Source organism: Leiobunum rupestre, chromosome 10 (assembly GCF_980474605.1).
Source record: "Leiobunum rupestre chromosome 10, qqLeiRupe1.1.hap1, whole genome shotgun sequence".
NCBI lineage: Eukaryota > Metazoa > Arthropoda > Arachnida > Opiliones > Sclerosomatidae > Leiobunum > Leiobunum rupestre.
This window is the reverse complement of record NC_143393.1, coordinates 49524132-49542870: the sequence shown is the minus strand read 5'-3', so window position 1 is coordinate 49542870 and position 18739 is coordinate 49524132. Positions and strand designations below refer to the sequence as shown.

The following is an 18739-nucleotide window of genomic DNA, read 5'->3' as shown; positions in this document are numbered from 1 at the left end:
ATTACGTTGAGGCAGAACGTGTTCAAAAACGAGAAGCGATGGCTACTAAGCGTCAGGACTCCGAATACGTTGACGCGGAACGTGTTCAAAACTGACAAGCGAAGGCTACTAAGCGTCAGGACTCCGAATACGTTGACGCGGAACGTGTTCAAAACTGACAAGCGAAGGCTGCTAAGAGTCAGGACTCCGATTACATTGAGGCAGAACGTGTTCAAAAACGAGAAGCGATAGCTACTAAGCGTCAGGACTCCAAATACGTTGACGCGGAACGTGTTCAAAACCGACACGCGAAGGCTGCTAAGCGTCAGAACTCCGATTACGTTGAGGCAGAACGTGTTCAAAAACGAGAAGCGATGGCTACTAAGCGTCAGGACTCTGAATACGTTGACGCGGAACGTGTTCAAAACCGACACGCGAAGGCTGCTAAGCGTCAGAACTCCGATTACGTTGAGGCAGAACGTGTTTAAAAACGAGAAGCGATGGCTACTAAGAGTCAGGACTCCGATTACATTGAGGCAGAACGTGTTCAAAAACGAGAAGCGATGGCTACTAAGCGTCAGGACTCCAAATACGTTGACGCGGAACGTGTTCAAAACCGACACGCGAAGGCTGCTAAGCGTCAGAACTCCGATTACGTTGAGGCAGAACGTGTTCAAAAACGAGAAGCGATGGCTACTAAGCGTCAGGACTCTGAATACGTTGACGCGGAACGTGTTCAAAACTGACAAGCGAAGGCTGCTAAGAGTCAGGACTCCGATTACATTGAGGCAGAACGTGTTCAAAAACGAGAAGCGATGGCTACTAAGCGTCAGGACTCCAAATACGTTGACGCGGAACGTGTTCAAAACCGACACGCGAAGGCTGCTAAGCGTCAGAACTCCGATTACGTTGAGGCAGAACGTGTTCAAAAACGAGAAGCGATGGCTACTAAGCGTCAGGACTCTGAATACGTTGACGCGGAACGTGTTCAAAACCGACAAGCGAAGGCTGCTAAGCGTCAGGACTCCGAATACGTTGAGGCGGAACGTGCTTAAAACCGTCACGCGAAAGTTGCCAAGCGGCAGGACATTGCGCATAGGATTACGGAACGTGCTACAAATCGAGTTTCTGCGGCAGAAAGGAGGGCTAGTTCAATGTATATTGAAGACGTTTATTTTAAGGCCATTAAAGAAAGACTGACTTGGAAATGTGAAGGTTGTTCAAATCTTTTTTTTAGAGCATCTGGAAGTTTAGTAAAGTCCAATATATTTTTGTCTGTGCCTGATATTCAACCACGTGAACTGGCTGAAGTGGTTTTTCTGTGCAGCGCTTGCAATTTGGCCGTAAAGAAAAAACAAGTACCAAAATTTAGCCCCGAAAACGGTTTTGTGTTTCACTCCATTCCAGACGAGTTAGTTGATATATCGAATTTAGAAGAAAGAATGATATCACCAAGAATACCTTTTATGCAAATTCGAAAGTTGGGATGTGATCAACAAAGAGGAATTAAAGGGAATGTTGTCATTGTGCCAATCAATATTGAGTCTACGGTATCTGTTTTACCCAGGTTGCCCCGTGACACGGATACTATTCAGATTGAATTTATGAGAAGAATGCAATACAAGTCGCCGTTTATGTATGAAACAGTTAGACCTAAAAAAATTATGGCGGCCCTTAATGTTTTAGTAACATCTCCGTTGTATCAGAAGCATGAAATCGCAATAAACAAAAGTACATTGGAAGAGCTTGACTTTGTTGTTGATGAAATTTATCAGCAAACAACAGAGCGTAATGCTGATTTGTTGACGTGTGAGGCAGGGGATTTACCGAATGCCGATAGAGACAGCGATGGTTTCTGGAATGAACCCGATTTTGTTGATTCCGTGCCAGTTGGAAATCAGGATACGTTATTGGTATCGTCGGCTGATTTTTGGCCAACGAGTACTTTGCATGTTAAATTTGCTCCTGGAGAAGGGCAGAAACCGATGTCTCTGTTGTTTGATGAGGACGCCGAAGAATTGTCGTTTCCAAGTATTTACGTTGGTCAGAAAAGATAACTTAAAGTTAAAGGAAGCTATGGGGATATTGTTAAGTGGGAGATTCGTAATTCTGATCGCAGATGCGCGAAGATCTCTTCGAAACTTTTTTATTCTTTTGTGAAATTGGAAACATTGAAAGTGAGCCAAGCTATCCAGGTTTGCATGAGGAAATCTAACAAAAAGGATGGTTCGAATTATACAGCTGGGCATCTTGCGAGTGAATGTGCTCTTGACACGCTTGTAAAGGAGGATGATGGTTTTAAGTGCTTGAAAGGTTACAGTCATCTGCTTCTTATTGGCAACACAGGCAGAAGGAAATGTTGGCCATGATTAGACAATTGGGTATTCCAACCCTTTTTATAACGCTTTCTGCTGCCGAAAGTAGGTGGCCTGAACCTTTAAACGTTTTGCGCGTGACTTCCGGTCAATGAATTTTAGAGGTTCCCGAACTGTTAAATTTAACTTACGGCGAAAAGGCTAAATTAATTCAGGAAGATCCCGTTACTTGCGCTCGTTATTTTGATCATCGCTTTCGAGCTCTACTTAAAGCTCTTCAGAAATTAGTTCCTCTGGGTGTCATTGAAGATTACTACTTTAGGGTTGAAATACAGCAAAGAGGTTCTCCCCATCAACATGGGCTTAAATGGATAAAAGGGGCACCGAAACTGAAGGACGATTTGTCTAATGCCATGGAAATAGAAGACTTTATTGATAAAATAATAGTTTGCGCCGCTAATCTCGGTAATGAAAATCTAAATACTTTGACCAAATTACAAATGCATAGACACACGACAACGTGCAGAAAGAAAGTGAAAAATATTTATATTTGTCGTTTTGGAATTCCTTTTCCACCAATGCCCCGTACTGTATTGTACGATCCAAAACTTAGGAAGGTTGGAGCACCAGGAGAAGAATTCAAGTGCAAAAAAAAATAATAAATTGCTTTACGATACTTTGCAGTCGAAGGAAGCCGAATTTTGGGTCGATACGTTTGAGGAGCTGCTAACAAAATTTAAAATGACGGAGGACGAATACATTTCAGCCGTAACATACGCTTTAAAAAAGAAAACCGTTTTATTGACCCGAAAGATACCAGAGTTAATCCCTATAACAAGGATATTTTGCGCCTTTGGCAAGCCAATATAGATGTTCAGTTGGTTCTCGACGCATACGCATGTGTTATGTATATTGTATCTTATATCGGAAAGTCGCAACGAGGAATGTCAATGCTTTTACGTGACGCTGCGAAAGAAGCGAAAAAAGATAAATGTACCATAAAGGAAAAATTAAAAGTTATAGCTAACAAGTTTTTAAATGCTCACGAAGTAAGCGCGCAGGAAGCTGCTTATAGTAGTTTACAAATTCCAGTATCAAGGAGAAGTAGATCTTGTATTTTCACTAACACGAATTTGCCACAGAATCGTGTGCGCATTCTTAAAACTAGTACGGAGCTTCGTGAGTTGCCCGAGGACAGTAATGATGTGTTTTCCTGTGGTTTGGTGGACCATTATGTACAGAGGCCAGATGTAATGGAGGCCGTGACGTTAGCTCAGTTTGCGGGTTGGTATGAATACGCCAAAAGTCGTAAACCTACACCTGCCCAAATTCACGATGATGAGGTTGACGGAAGTTGTGATGGCGTATCGTTTGGTAACTGGTTGAAGTTAAAAGGTGATTCTGGGTTTGTTAGAAAACGAGGTCGATCTAAAATTATCCGACACAGAAATTTTAGTTTAATTAAAGATCCGGATAATTTTTATCGGGAGCAATTAATGTTATTTGTGCCTTGGCGTGATGAAAATGTAGATATTTTGGAGAAGGACTTTAGAACGGAGTATGAGGTTAACTTAGAAAATATTAACGAAGTAAGAAAGGAATTTAACAATGAGTTTGACGAGTTAGCATTTGAAAAGGCTTTAGAAGATTTTGAAAATGAATTGGTTGACCCCGATTTATCTAATATTCAACCGGAATTAGAACACCAAAATGAAATAGATAAATTAGTGGTCGAAGTGGATCCTGATTTCCTAGTGAATACGGAGCAAGATGCTGTGGGGAACATCAATATAGAGGTTGGTGATGGATATACTGACAGAACTGTTTTACCCTCAGTTACATTAGTGGACGATTCAGAATATCACGATATTCTTAGGAAGTTAAATTCCAAGCAAAGGAAATTTTTTACCAGGTCCGGTTCCATGTAAAAACGAACGAAGTTCCTTTTCGTTTGTTTGAAACGGGAGGGGCCGGTGTTGGGATTTGATAAGCGCAATTTACGAATCAGTTACTAGATTTTATAACAAACAACCAGGATCTAATCCATTAGAAGCCAAGGTTATTAGATGCGCTCCTACGGGTAAAGCTGCTTTTAATATTGGTGGTGCAACGTTACATAGTACATTTAGCCTACCTGTTAGTCAATTTGCAGGAAATATTTCTAGGTTAGAAAGTGAAACTCTGCACAAATGTAGGTTGCTTTATGATCAATTAAAATTATTAATAATAGATGAAATATCAATGGTTGGGTCAAAAGTCTTTCATCGAGTTAACGCTAGGTTGCAGGAAATTATGGGATGTCCTGACTATTTTGGTGGCGTGTCCGTTTTACTTGTTGGAGATTTTAATCAACTTCGGCCGGTGTGCGATTCTTTTGCATTTCAAAGTCAGAATGAGTTTGATTATGTCTACACTTCGCTGATAGATAATCCTATATGGGGGCAATTCCAATTTTCTGAATTAGATGAAATTATGAGACAGAAAGACGATAAAATTTTCGCAGAAGCGTTAAACAGAATGGCAGTTGGTCAAATGTCTTCGAACGATGTACAACTTTTTGATAGTTTGGAGGTATGTGCTGAACGTACACCTCCAATTGATGCGATCCATCTTTTCGCCACTAATGTTGAAGTAAATCGGTTCAACTCAGAGAAACTATCTAGGATGGAAACTGAAAAGGCTTCTTCGTCTGCAGTCGATGTTGTCAACGGAGATTTGAGTCCCAAGTTAAAAAGTGATATTTTAACCCAAGTCGGTACACTAGCGACGTCCGATACTTACGGCCTTCCGAAGGACTTAACATTAGCTTGCGATGTAAGATATATGATGACTAACAACGTTGACACCTCGGATGGACTGACGAATGGCGCAACGGGCTGGTTAAAGAAAATTGAGTATGGCAGAAATAGAAACGGAATTCAATTTCCGTTTAGGGTTTGGTTGGAATTTGATGACAAAGATGTTGGTAAAAAACTAAGACAAAGAAGTTTTGGGTTGTATAACGTTAATGATTTTAGCAGGTTATGGACACCCGTTGAGAAAGTTACTAAAACGTTTTCAAGGAAATGGAAGCAACAAAACATTTCGGTGACTAGGAAACAATTTCCTCTCGTTATTTCCGAAGCCATTACTATACACAAAAGCCAAGGTGATACTTATACTTCGGTTGTAGTGCACTGTAAGCCATCGAAAAAGTTACAAAAGTCTCACTTATACGTGGCTTGTAGTAGAGCAAAATCAGCTTCTGGTTTGTATATTGATGGTAAGTTTCAAGTTCCAAATGCCCCTAAAAACGATGTTATTGAATTGGAACTCAAAAGGTTACGAGAAACTAAACGTATTGCTTTGCCGTTTTTAGAAAGGAAGGTGTGTATTTATATTCATAACGTACAGTCGTTAAATGCTCATTTAGCCGATATTTTAGCCGACAATGTAATATTAGGGAGTGAATTATTATGTTTTGTTGAAACATGGAAAAAAGAGACAGATAGCATGAGTGTGCCATCCTTTAGGGAAGTAGGTGCTATATCTTTGCCAAGAACGGCACGCCGAGTGGCTTTTGGCTCGTCTATTTATTTAAAGGAATCGATTAAAAACACTTTAAACGAGTTTGAAGGCCGAGTTCTGCGAAAAGACAGACCTTTTAGAAATTCTCATGTATAGAACGTTGTTGGTTGAATGTTTTTATTGATAATTAGCCCATTGCTTTGATTCTGTTGTATAAGTCCCCTGGAGCGAGTTTGAGCGCTGTTTTTGAAGATTTTAATCCCTTATTTGATATTAAGTACGTTTCTGAAGTTCCAACAGTTGTTGTTGGTGACTTCAATATTATCTTTTTAAAATGTAAGACGGCGCTAACAAAGTTTTTTGAACTTTCGCCATGTCTCTTTTGCCTGGCCTCGAGAATAAATATTCAACCGATTATCATTGCCAGTTAGATTTGGCATTTGGAAATAAAGCTTTTCTAGATCGTTATGAAGCTTGTTATAGGGAATCGTATTTTTCGTATCACAAAGGTATTTGCATTTTTAAAAAAGAGCTAGTTGGAACACTTGATTCTCAGGTCGCTTTGGGAAATTAATCAGTTTAGAACGACGATAATTTCTTTGAGTCAAACTAGGTTTTTTTTGGCATTTCTGCTATTTTACGTGATTCGCATACTAGCATATATGCACTTTTATTAATTCGCTATTTTTTTAACCTATACTCGAAATCACCGTTACCTGTGTACGTTACCAAAGGCAGGGATTTTTTGACGTCCGCCGGAAATATAGTCCCCTAAAGAAAGCGATTGTTGGGTAATAATATTAGCGCATACTAAAGTTCAATATATTGCGTAACACAAAAATTAACTAAGAACGTAAAAGACCTTGTAAAATATTTTTATTTAAATAAATAAATTTTCGAACCTAAAATTCAAATTTAATGTAACACGGTGACCTCACAATATCGATCATCGTCAGTCGTCGTAACAACGGTTTCTTCGTTGAAAAGAACTTGGCAACACTGTTTTAAAATAGTACGTATCCAAGGATTAGCGACTGGACAGAGAACCCTTCATTTTTCTACGAAAATTAACACGTTGATTTTCCTGTACGAGCTTGACTGCAAAGTCCACAAGTTGCCAGATATTCGCTGTTGCTTGGGTGCGATTATTTAAAAATAGAGCCGCTAAAGCCACGGTGGCCGATTATCACCATCAGTTCAGTTATTGAATTTCCGCGAATGTGTATTAATGTAAAATGTCGACCCCGGGTAACAGTGACTTCAAGTATATTGAGGTTATAGTCGTTTTAAAGAATACGGAAAGTTGATAATTGACAAGTTTTTTCTTTGTATATTTATTTGATTTTTTGTTACGCATTTTTTACTCTCGTCCTTTTGTGGGAGAGCCTTGCTTTTGTGCTAAGGCAGTGATTAGAAGCGATAGTTTTCCGTCGCTTTGTGATGACCGCCCTGCTGTGTGTTCTGAGCGAACCCTGCTGTGTGTTCTGGGTTAATTGAAATTGCGTTTTAAAAAATTGAGACATGTAATTGCGTAATAAAATATCCCGTAATTAAATTTATAACGAGGTTTAATCGAAACGTTGCTTAAACCATAGCGTTTCCGAATCAGATTAATAGCATAGCTGCTTTCGGCTATTTAAAAGGGGCTCCCGCCAGTATCGTGTTGGAGGCGTTGCAATTTAACGGCGCTTCGCAAATTTATACCAATCCGCTAAAGACCATAAAACAGTTATATCAATTATGGGAAGAGTGTCCGGACACTGGAACTTCAGTGGGAAGTTTTTCCTTTAAGGAAAAAGGATATTGTTTCGTAAATGGCACCAGGTGAGCATTTGGGTCCAGTTCCTTTGCGTAAGTAATGACCGTCCTTGAGATATATTTCAGTGGCGTTAGTGTTACATCACCGTTGTTAGTAAAGTTTGTTAAACATCTTTGACATTACATTACTGTATTAAAACAAAGCGAAGTGTTATATTTGAAATATTGTTACTTATATTTATGTGTATATCACTTATAAGTTTTTTCCAGTGGCGTAGCCAGAAAATTGTTAAGGGGGGTCTAAGTATGTGAATGTTAAGAGGGAAGACGGGGAAGGACTGAAAATTTAGTACAGTCAAAGATAGGCCTAAGGGGTGGGGGTCCGGACCCGGAAATCCCTCCCCCTGGCTACGCCACTGGTTTTGTCTATAAATTCGGGAGCAAATAAATAAGGAAAAGAAACCATGTTACTGACGCAGCACGTGCCAGGTCTATGGGAACTTATTAGACAAGTTGGGTAAGATTAATAGAGAATTTAGGCCTTTGGTAAAAATTGTCTTATGTTATGTTATTTCTCTCACGCTTTTTCCATATTTCAGAATGACTTCATCTCAAATAGAGAATATGAAATCGATGTTTGAAATTATGGACACAAATACTCAACCTTCAATTTCGTTTACTCAACCTTCGACTTCTTCCCAGAATTGGTACTACCATTTTCTTAAAGTTAAGGCTTTCAATCTTCGGTAAGGAGCGGCAAAGCTATGCCCATGGACCGGATGTTTTAGACCGGGGTTAATTATTAACTTCTAGTGCCGGCGTAATAAGGGAGATTGACGTAGCCAGAGATGCCTTTATCTAAAGTAAAAAGTTCTCCAGAGTGGCCTTAAGCCGCCACTGGTACCAATATTAGCTACGTACTGTGGAATTATGTAATACGTGGTTCTTGGGTTCCCTGTATTAACGTGTTTTTGATCCAGAGTAGTGTAACCCCACAAATTAAGCTAGAAATTAACGCGCCAAAACTTCATTTTAAAATTGCCCATTTCGCCTTTTAGATTTACATAAAGGTACCTAGGGCTTAACGCGGGAAGCTTGTAAACTGTTAATTATTGGTCTGCAAAACCGACACATTTTTATATTGAAAAATCAACTCCTTAGCAGACTAAATCCAGCAGTTGGCTTCTCTAGTTTGCCACTAAGTGGATCTATTTAAATCTGAAAGATTAGTATTAAATTATTTTATTGTTTTAGTTTTCCAGTTATTGACATTTCTGAAGATTGGGAAATGCACAGCGAGAACGACGAAGCGCTATCAAAATCGCTGGAAGAGTTTGAAGAAGAAACCATCATTAAAAATCTTCTTTCAAATATAGTGTAAGCCATTATTTATTAAGGGCAAAAAATGGTGCTGGGGATGTGATTTTAATTACCGATCAGCTGAGCTACAATGCCAGTAGTACGAACTACTCCCATCTTCAAATACCATTTTTGTTGCCCTTTAAATAATTGCCTTTAATATCGCGTTTTAGATCCAATAGGCCTATACCACCTTGCTAATATGAACAAGTGCCGAACAAGTGCCATCCGTATGCGGTAATAGTAGTTGCTAGAACGTCTGGTTGAGTAAATTGACTCATACCATCAAGCAGACGTCCTAACAATCTTTTGTTATTTTAGACTATTACTGTTTCACGACAGTGTCGTTAGCCGCCATATTGGCAGGGTGGTATCTGACTATTATCAAACTTTATTTATGGAACTTTATTTTACGCCATATTTCGAGTAATTAACTAACGTCACGAAGTCGGTTTATATATATAATTTTTGAATATAATTTATTCTCTTTAGGGATAAAGTACATAACGAATGTACATTCACCTCGGAAGTGGCTTCCCAAGATATTTTTGAATAAAATAAACTTTAAATATTCTCAGCTGGTTTTTGTGTTGTTATTTCGTAAGGGAGAAAAATACAAATACCCTCTGTAGATATTTAAAATTTGCTTCGTATTACATTTTAATTGATAAACTTGTTCTGTAAATAGGGTTAAATTCAATTGTGCGTTGTTCTAGTTCGTCTAACTCACTGTTGTAACTACTTAATTTATAATATTCTGAATAAATTAAACTCGGTTGTTTCGTCTCAATTATTTAAATTATAATTAAATTGTATACCGTGCGGGATTGAACCGGGATTACGTTTTTAGTAAATAACTCTGAATTGCGGAGATATATCTTTAAGGGTTATCTCGAGAGATTAATACCACTAGGGACAATTCTTCCGAGGAGAGGTATATTTTGGCTTGCCAACTTATTTATTTATTTATTAGTTATAGCCCCGATTTTTTTAGATATATATGGTTATAAGTCATATGCTGACTTGGCTCTCTTACCACAAAATATAATGTAAGAACTTGAAATAAAATGATTTGAAGCGATTTTCGGTGTCCCCGAAAACGAGTTATGCAAATAAACGCATTAAAGAAACGCTTTTTGGAGACAATAAAGGTACCAAACGCCCCCGGTGTAACTACCATGTTCTCCTGAAATAAATACTTCTTCGATAGAAGTAATATGGGTTATAAGCGTAGTAAAATGTTAGATCGAATAACGGAGCTTAAAACGGTGATTTGGCTGCTCAACGTTTGGCAAGGTAAGTACGTTGCTCTTCTAATTATTAAGTCAATTAATTTAATTAACGTGTTTATATAAAATAAAAACACTTCTCTGGAAGATGAAAGTTGCGCGACAAATAATCGATTATCCATTAGGGGTTCTCGTATCAGCGATTTCGTGAAAGGCTAATTTGACAAGAAAATGCTTTCTAGTGAAAAACGTGAGAAAAGCAATTAACAAAGTAAGCCCGTTGAAAACCACTTCGGAGAAAAAAAACATTTATAAAGGAGTCGTCTGTAAAAGCATTACAATGTTTTCTTGAAATAAATAACGGTCAATAAGCGTAGTAATATGTTGTACGGAATATCGTTCCTCAAAAAAGTAATTTTTCTCCTGTGTGTTTGGCTGGTAGATTCTAGGTAAGTACGTTTCATTATAAAGTCAATTAAGTTTCTCAATTAAAGACTAAGAAATTAAGAATAGAACCGATGAAAATAAAAGGACGGTAACCCCTTCCACAAAAGCAAATTGTTATCAATGAGGGAGAATGTTTCAAAGAAAAATAATTTCGAAATTCAAAAATATTTGTTTATCTAATTTCCGCAGGGGAGAAACTCACATAGACTGGAGTCTCTACAAACCGCAAGTATGCCTAAACGACGACAACTACACTTACTTCAACAGTAAGCGCGCGTAACGGAATCGCAAACGAAAATATTGATAATTGATTCCTTTAGGAGATCCGATCGAGGTGTACGTGGGTTTGGTGGTCAGGGAAATCTACGATATCAGAGAGGACAAAATGGAGTACGGAATGCAAATCTACTTTCTCGAATTTTGGACCGATCCCAGTTTGAAGTTTGATCGGATGAACCTCTCCAAAGCCCATCGTTTACCACCCCACGTCGTCAAATGCATCTGGATGCCGGATAGCGTTTTCTTCAATAGCAAACAGGCAAAACTTTACGACGTCAGTTCCGTCAACAGGGATTTTAAAGTATTTCCGGGAGGGCTACTATATCGCCTCAGCCGGTATTTGTCTCACAAGAAATTTCAGCTCCCGAAGGTCTCACGGATATTGTTTATGCCATGACAGATATCTCGTAACTCTAAGCTGCCAAATGGATTTCCGAAAATACCCTTTGGACACTCAAACATGCGATATCCTGATGGGATTCAGTGAGTGGGAAATTCGCGAAACATTAATGAACGCCATGAATGCATTCATTTCAACCATGAATATCGAAATGCATTATGTAGTCTGGCCTCAGTCGCTAGGATGGGAGTGGCTTTGGTATTATGACGTCGGTCAAGTGCCACCGTTCAAAAAAAGGGCAACGTTTTGAAACTTGACTAGCTTTCAGTGCGAAATTTAGTTATTAAGAATATTTATAATCAATAGGCCTATAAAAATATTTCGCCTAAGTTGTTCTCTTTCCATCACTACTAGAGGATTTCGGAAATGGGGTAGGAAGTTGAAGTAAGTCTGTGACGTATGTTCAACAGCAGCACCATCAATGTACAGATATCAAAACTATAAAAAACGTTTAAAACAAATTTCGTCTGCTGCAGTATTTTTGTGGGAAACATAAGCCTTGGCAAGAATCGTGGCCTTACGCGAACGTTTCTTATGATTAACACGTAAATTATAAGTTACCAAGTTAGCAAGCCAAAATATACCTCTCCTCGGAAGAATTGTCCCTAGTGGTATTAATTTCTCGAGATGACCCTTAAAGATAGATCTCCGCAATTAAGAGTTATTTACTAAAACCGTAATCCCGGGTCTATCCCGCCCGGTATAAAATTTTCATTATAATTTAAATAATTTAGACGAAACAACCGATAATAATATATTCAGAATATTATAAATTAAGTAGTTACAACAGTGCGTTAGACGTACTAAAACAATGCACAATTGAATTAAACCCTTTTTACAGTACAAGTTAATCAGTTGAATGGGTCATTCCATACGATTTCGATCACTCATGTCACCATGGGTCAATCGATTTTTTTTTAATTTTAAACACAGATAGAAAACTTGATATCCAAGGTTTTAGCTGAAAATATTGAGAAGTTTTAGAATAAACACAGTTTAACCGAAACCCCACATTTTTTGGTATATCGTACCTCGATTTCAGTACCTCTTCGCTTTAAGTTTAATAACTTTTTATAAATATATTTTATTTTAACAAAATAACACAATCTTACACATTTTGGCAAGGCCAATTCAATGGTGGAGTTTATATAGTCCTAACTATAATTGATACCAGGTTATTGGATGTCAAAATGTACATTTTTATTTTTGGGGGGTCTCATTCGAGGGGTTAAAGGGTCATGTGGGCGATTGAAAATACGAAATATAAATACACTATTTGATAGCTCTATAAAAGAGCTTTAAAAGAAGCTCTTAAAAAGGGGTATTTTCCCTGTTTTTATTTGATAAATCAATAACTATTTTCTTGAAATTCAACACTTATGAAATTTTATATTTTTGATATCATACAAAAAATGGTTTAAATCTTTTAGAAATTATTACTACGTATTTAACGATGTGTGATAAATAATGCTCGAATATTTTCTAAATCATAATGTTTAAGAATAAAGGATCTAGCTCTGGAAGAAGTTGCTGGAGGCGTTGATATTAGTCGCAAAATCAACTTAAGAGGCACATGGCATTTGTCGTCCTGCTTAGGCCATGACAGACTGTTAACTTATGTATATTTTTCAACCCTTAATTTTGAGTAGTAAATTGATAAAATATTTATTTGAAAATAATTGCGTGTTAAATAGAGTCATTGAACTTTTTAGTATCGCCTGTAATGTTTGTTGTAACTGAAAACTAAACCTAATCTAAAAATACCTAGAAAAAACTTATACCCTTCAGTAATTGATGTTTTCTAAAACACCATTTTGGTTAGCTTGGAAAATACATTAAGAAACACATGGTAGAATAAATGCTTCCGAATTTTATTTTTATCTTTAGTAATACCAAGCTCCCAAAAGTATCAACACTTGCAAAAGATTCATTTTATATCATCTATAATGTGTGATAGGTTCAATTTAACCTTCTTAGGGGCAGCCTCGGCTGTGACCAGTTCATTTTTCACTGAATCTTAGGCGGAATTCACAATTTAAAGAAAAAATAATAATTTATATGAATAGTCAGGAGTGGTTCTTTGAAATATTTTCAATTACTTACCCTAAAACAATATTACTTTAACTACGTATGCAAACACAAAACTAAATTTGTGTTAAAATAATACTCAACGGCTCATGTTTCTCACTTCGTAAAACTCACCTTTTTATATCTGCTTATGGAAGAGATGATTTTATATAATTATTTTTGAGGCACCAGTTTAAAATGATTAACAATAAGGTCAACGTTAAAATAATTAGTAATAGACGAAATTTAATGAAACTAACATTACGTAATTTCTGAAGTACTAGCAATTTTTAAAACTAAGGGTGTTTTTAAATGATTGTGTACCTTCCTAGAATAATCATTTATAAGAGGAATAATGACCTGAACTATATATTTCTTCAAACCAGATTTTTTTATCTACCCACAACCAGCCTTTGTTAATTTATGCAATAAATACCAATTCCTCTTATAAATGTTTATTTTCCGTGAGTAGCACATGCGCAGTTTACATACCAAAATGCAAATTCATAATGAATTATTTTTGAAAAAATTGTAATTATTTAAATTAATTTAATTGTAATAAACTATTTTATGTAAGCCTAACTGCTTGTTATTACCTTATTACGTTGTGTAAATTCTAGGAAGGTACCCAATCTTTTAAAAACATGCTTAGTTTTAAAAATTGCTAGTACTTAAGAAATTGCGTAATGTTTGTTTCATTAAATTTCGTCAGAAGTAAATGAACCGAAGTTATCAGACTGCTAAACTCCCCATGTTGGAGGCGTTTTCCTTATGAAGTTACATTTTGACCTCGAATTTGAAATTTTGCACGCTCCGGGGCTGAAAAAAAAATTTTGTGTTTATGAAACCATTTTTTTATACATGGGAACTGTTGGTAAAGCTATTTCTAAGAGCAATTTATCACGTCAAAAGACGGGGATGGAAATTAGCTTTTATTTTACTCGATTTTATCATCATTTTCATAAGGAAAACGCCCTCCGATTCTGAGCGCTATTTCAATAACTTCGGTTCATTTACTTCTGATTTCGTCTTTTATTAATTATTTTAACGTTGACTTTATTGTTAATAATTTTAAACTTGTGCCTCAAAAATCAATATTTAAAATCATCTCTTCCATAAGCAGATATAAAAAGGTGAGTTTTACGAAGTGAGAAACATGAGCCGTTGAGTATTATTTTAACACAAATTTAGTTTTGTGTTTGTATACGTAGTTAAAGTAATATTGTTTTAGGGTTAGTAATTGAAAATATTTCAAAGAACCACTCCTGACTATTCATATAAATTAATATTTTTTCTTTAAATTGTGAATTCCGCCTAAGATTCAGTGAAGAATGAACTGGTCACAGCCGAGGCTGCCCCCTAAGAAGGTTAAATTGAACCTATCACACATTATAGATAATATAAAATGAATCTTTTGCAAGTGTTGATACTTTTGGGAGCTAGGTATTACAAAAGGTAAAAATGAAATTCGGAAGCATTTATTCTACCATGTGTTTCTTAATGTATTTTCCAAGCTAACCAAAATGGTGTATTAGAAAACATCAATTACTGAAGGGTATAAGAATTTTCTAGGTATTTATAGATTAGGTTTAGTTTTCAGTTACAACAAACATTACAGGCGATACTAAAAAGTTCAATGACTCTATTTAACACGCAATTATTTTCAATTAAATATTTTATCAATTTACTACTCAAAATTAAGGGTTGAAAAATATATACATAAGTTAACAGTCTGTCATGGCCTAAACGGGACGACAAATGCCATGTACCTCTTAACTTGATTTTGCGACTAATATCAACGCCTCCAGCAACTTCTTCCAGAGCTAGATCCTTTATTTTTAAACATTATGATTTAGAAAATATTCGAGCATTATTTATCACACATCGTTAAATACGTAGTAATAATTTCTGAAAGATTTAAACCATTTTTTGTATGATATCAAAAATATAAAATTTCAAAAGTGTTGAATTTCAAGAAAATAGTTATTGATTTATCAAATAAAAACAGGGAAAATACCCCTTTTTAAGAGCTTATTTTAAAGCTCTTTTATAGAGCTATCTAATAGTGTATTTATATTTCGTATTTTCAATCGCCCACAGGACCCTTTAACCCCTTGAATGAGACCCCCCAAAAATAAAAATGTACATTTTGACATCCAATAACCTGGTATCAATTATAGTTAGGACTATATAAACTCCACCATTGAATTGTGTAAGATTGTGTTATTTTGTTAAAATAAAATATATTTATAAAACGTTATTAAACTTAAAGCGAAGGGGTACTGAAAAAGAGGTACGATATACCAAAAAATGTGGGGTTTCGGTTAAACTCTGTTTATTCTAAAACTTCTCAATATTTTCAGCTAAAACTTTGGATATCACAGTTTTTTAGACAGATCTATCTGTGTTTAAAATTTAAAAAAATCGATTGACCCATGGTGACATGAGTGGTTGAAATCGTATGGAATGACCCGAATATAATACGAGCAAATTTTAATGAAAGAAATATCTACAGAGGGTATTTGTATTTTTCTCGCTTACGAAATAGTTGCGGCATCTTTAACGACGCTCATTTTATTTCAACACTCGCCCTTGATGAAGATACCTTAGAATTGCTATATTCAAGATCTGGTAGTGGACGACTCGTAGACTTACAGTTGACGTTGTGAGCTTGTGACACATACCGTATGAAAAAGACCAATGCCGTCCAATTTCCAATATCACACTTTCGAAAAGGTTTTAGAAAAACACCATAACTTAAAAAACACCGTATCTTCACAAACGTCGGTGGCTCAGTGGTTAGAGTAAATCTCTTGCACGCAACAGACCTCGGTTCGATTCCCGGCCGGCGCTAATTAATCTCAAATTGATACTAAGACGAATACGGTGAACAACTGGTGGAAGCCTTGCCATTGGACGTTGAGAGGTTGCCATAACACTCAGCACTCGGTCCGTCCCAAAAGTCAATAAGCAGGAGTTGAAGAGAAAACGCCCGTACAAACACAACAAACACCGACTCAACAAACACAAACCCTACAGACTCAACACCCACAACCGTCATAACACAAACACAGCAAACTCATCACCCACAACCGTCATAACACAGACTTAACTTTCACACCCTACACATAAACATTACGATAACGAAATATCCAATCAAACTGAGTTGAAACATTCGTGACTCCGTTAGATTTGAACATACGGTAGCCTTTGTTTTTGTGTTTTTTACTTCTTGAATGATGTTTTGCAATAATCTCATCCGAATATTCTTTGGGGATATCTTTTAGAAGTTTAGTCCAATTTCTTTTTGGGATTAATTCTGCAATTTTGACAGAGCTTAGTGAGCTAGTGTTAGGCCTTGGCGTCCCTGAAAAATAATAACGATTAAAAACACTTTTTGTATCAGTATATTCTATAATGCCTTAATTTTAATACATTAAATTCAAATTTTATTTAAATGTTATTTAATTTACATTTATCAAAAACATTAACATTTTGGATAATCCATCGCTTCAAACTTGCCGATTCGCGAATTGCAAATTCATTAGACTGCAAAAATAATCGTCGAAGTTGGCGGTAAATTCCGATCAATCAGAGAAATCCTCTTTTTTGCAGGTTTACTTGGGGGAAGTACTGATGGGAAGTCTCCTAGTAGGATAATATTTTTATCGGCCTATTCCCTTATTCATGATTATCAAGTAATTTTGGTTAGACTACAGGCATTTTTCTAAGAATCACGGGTCATTTTCTTCACCGGTTAAATTTTGTGGATCGAGTCACCGACAAACGCCTGTCTCCTGATTGGCTTAAGTGATTACGTAAAATTCAGAAAGGCACCGCCCATCTTAGCCCCAGATGGTAGAATAGTTATAGTTATAGTATATAGTTCGATATTCATGGTTGAAATGATTAAATTCATGTGAACACGATCTAATGCGCGAGTATTTAACCCGCAGTGTCCTCGAAATCGAGCGAAGCCCTGATGAGATGGCTGGGAGACGACGGCACCCCGAAGGCCTTGACTAGAATTCCAGCAGTCACGTTCGTGGGCGAAGTGCGCCCTTTACAGTTCGCTCTGTGTTTTCCTCCCAAAATGGAGAGTTTTAACGTCTCGCTCCTAACTGGTACCCAGTTAGAGTGAATGAATTATTCACTAACGACTTGATAACGATACTTCTCATAGGTAAAGCGTCACTTCTCAGATGTTCTTTTCAATTTCGACGTAATCTAGCGGCGCTGTTCATCAACACCTACATTCCCAGCTTCTTAGTTGTCTGCCTGTCCTTCGTTTCCTTTTGGTTGGACGTGACGGCCATTCCCGGAAGGGTCACTTTAGGCGTGACCGCTCTCTTGACCTTGGCGACGCAGATCGCCCACGCTCGAAGTAGTCTACCAGCCGTTAATTACATGACAGCTATGGATGTTTGGTTATTCGGATGTCTGCTGATGGTGTTCTGTTCGCTATTGGAATTTACATTGGCTCAATCCATTAGTAGAAGACGGTCCAAGGTAAGATAAACCTGCCGTTTCTTTCCGAGTAGCGACAATCGTAACGGGTTTTCGTTGCGCAGGTTCACGTAAAACCAAAACCGCAAAGCCATCAACTCAGAGGCGGGAAGAGATTAGCGATGGACAAAATTAGTTATCAAAACGAATCCGTTCCGGGTGTGAAGTTAAAGGAAGCTAGCGCGACCTTGGGGGATAATATTTTTGACCGGACATCACGAATCTTATTTCCAGCGGCTGCGATTTGTTTTTCAGTCGTGTATACGCTGTACTACGGTTTCCATCAAAGCCAACTTATAAGCTACGAATACACGCACAAGAAATTTCTTTTTAGGTGAATTTTAAATGTTCACCAGAATCGTTCCGGGAAACCCAATTTTCCAGACGGCTAAATTTAATTTGTATCTTTTAATTAAAATACGGACCACCTGTCATGCGCTTAACCGCTATCGGCTTAAAGAATAAATGTATTGGTACTTAATGAGATAACTGCACTCTACAACGGCTAGAGGAATGACGATATTACCATAGGTAATATAATGATTTAAATAAATTTAATTGAACACCCTCAAAATAGACTGGATCAATTCGAATCATAAAATAAAAGTTTGGCGGTTAAAAGGAAATGTTATGAAAGACCCCAACAATTATAAGGGTTACCTCCGCAAGAAGCGTCCAATATTGGAGTCCCCTTGAGAAAGGGGAGAAGGAAGTTACTGAAGTTACATTCCCTTTAATATTTTGTGTAGTGCCATAGTAACATCTCTAGCAACCTCGGTGTAGAGTGCAGCGTTGATCAATTTGACAAAATAAAATAGATTTGAATCACACACGCAGCCTTTTGCTAGGTGAGTGATCTTAGGTGTTCGATAAAATATAAGTATGATGGAAAT

At 36.9% G+C, this 18739-nt stretch overlaps 1 protein-coding gene across 1 annotated transcript; it reads left to right on the top strand.

The window, feature by feature from the left end:
* Positions 1-8023: 8023 nt before the first annotated feature.
* LOC149926133 (glycine receptor subunit alpha-4-like) lies at positions 8024-18184 on the top strand. The gene is made up of 9 exons (XM_090161869.1): positions 8024-8076; positions 8159-8266; positions 8814-8936; positions 10784-10860; positions 10915-11209; positions 11274-11356; positions 17297-17464; positions 17524-17849; positions 17912-18184. Exons 1-9 carry the CDS (start codon positions 8024-8026, stop codon positions 18182-18184), a joined length of 1506 nt encoding a protein of 501 aa, XP_090017995.1.
* Positions 18185-18739: the final 555 nt, after the last annotated feature.

Excerpts from the sequence above, each read along its gene's own strand:
- LOC149926133 (XM_090161869.1), top strand. The coding sequence starts at position 8,024 with ATGTTACTGACGCAGCACGTGCCAGGTCTATGGGAACTTATTAGACAA. Across the intron at positions 8,267-8,813 it reads TCGACTTCTTCCCAGAATTG|TTTTCCAGTTATTGACATTT; the intron begins GTACTACCATTT and ends TTATTGTTTTAG. Across the intron at positions 8,937-10,783 it reads AATCTTCTTTCAAATATAGT|GGGAGAAACTCACATAGACT; the intron begins GTAAGCCATTAT and ends TAATTTCCGCAG.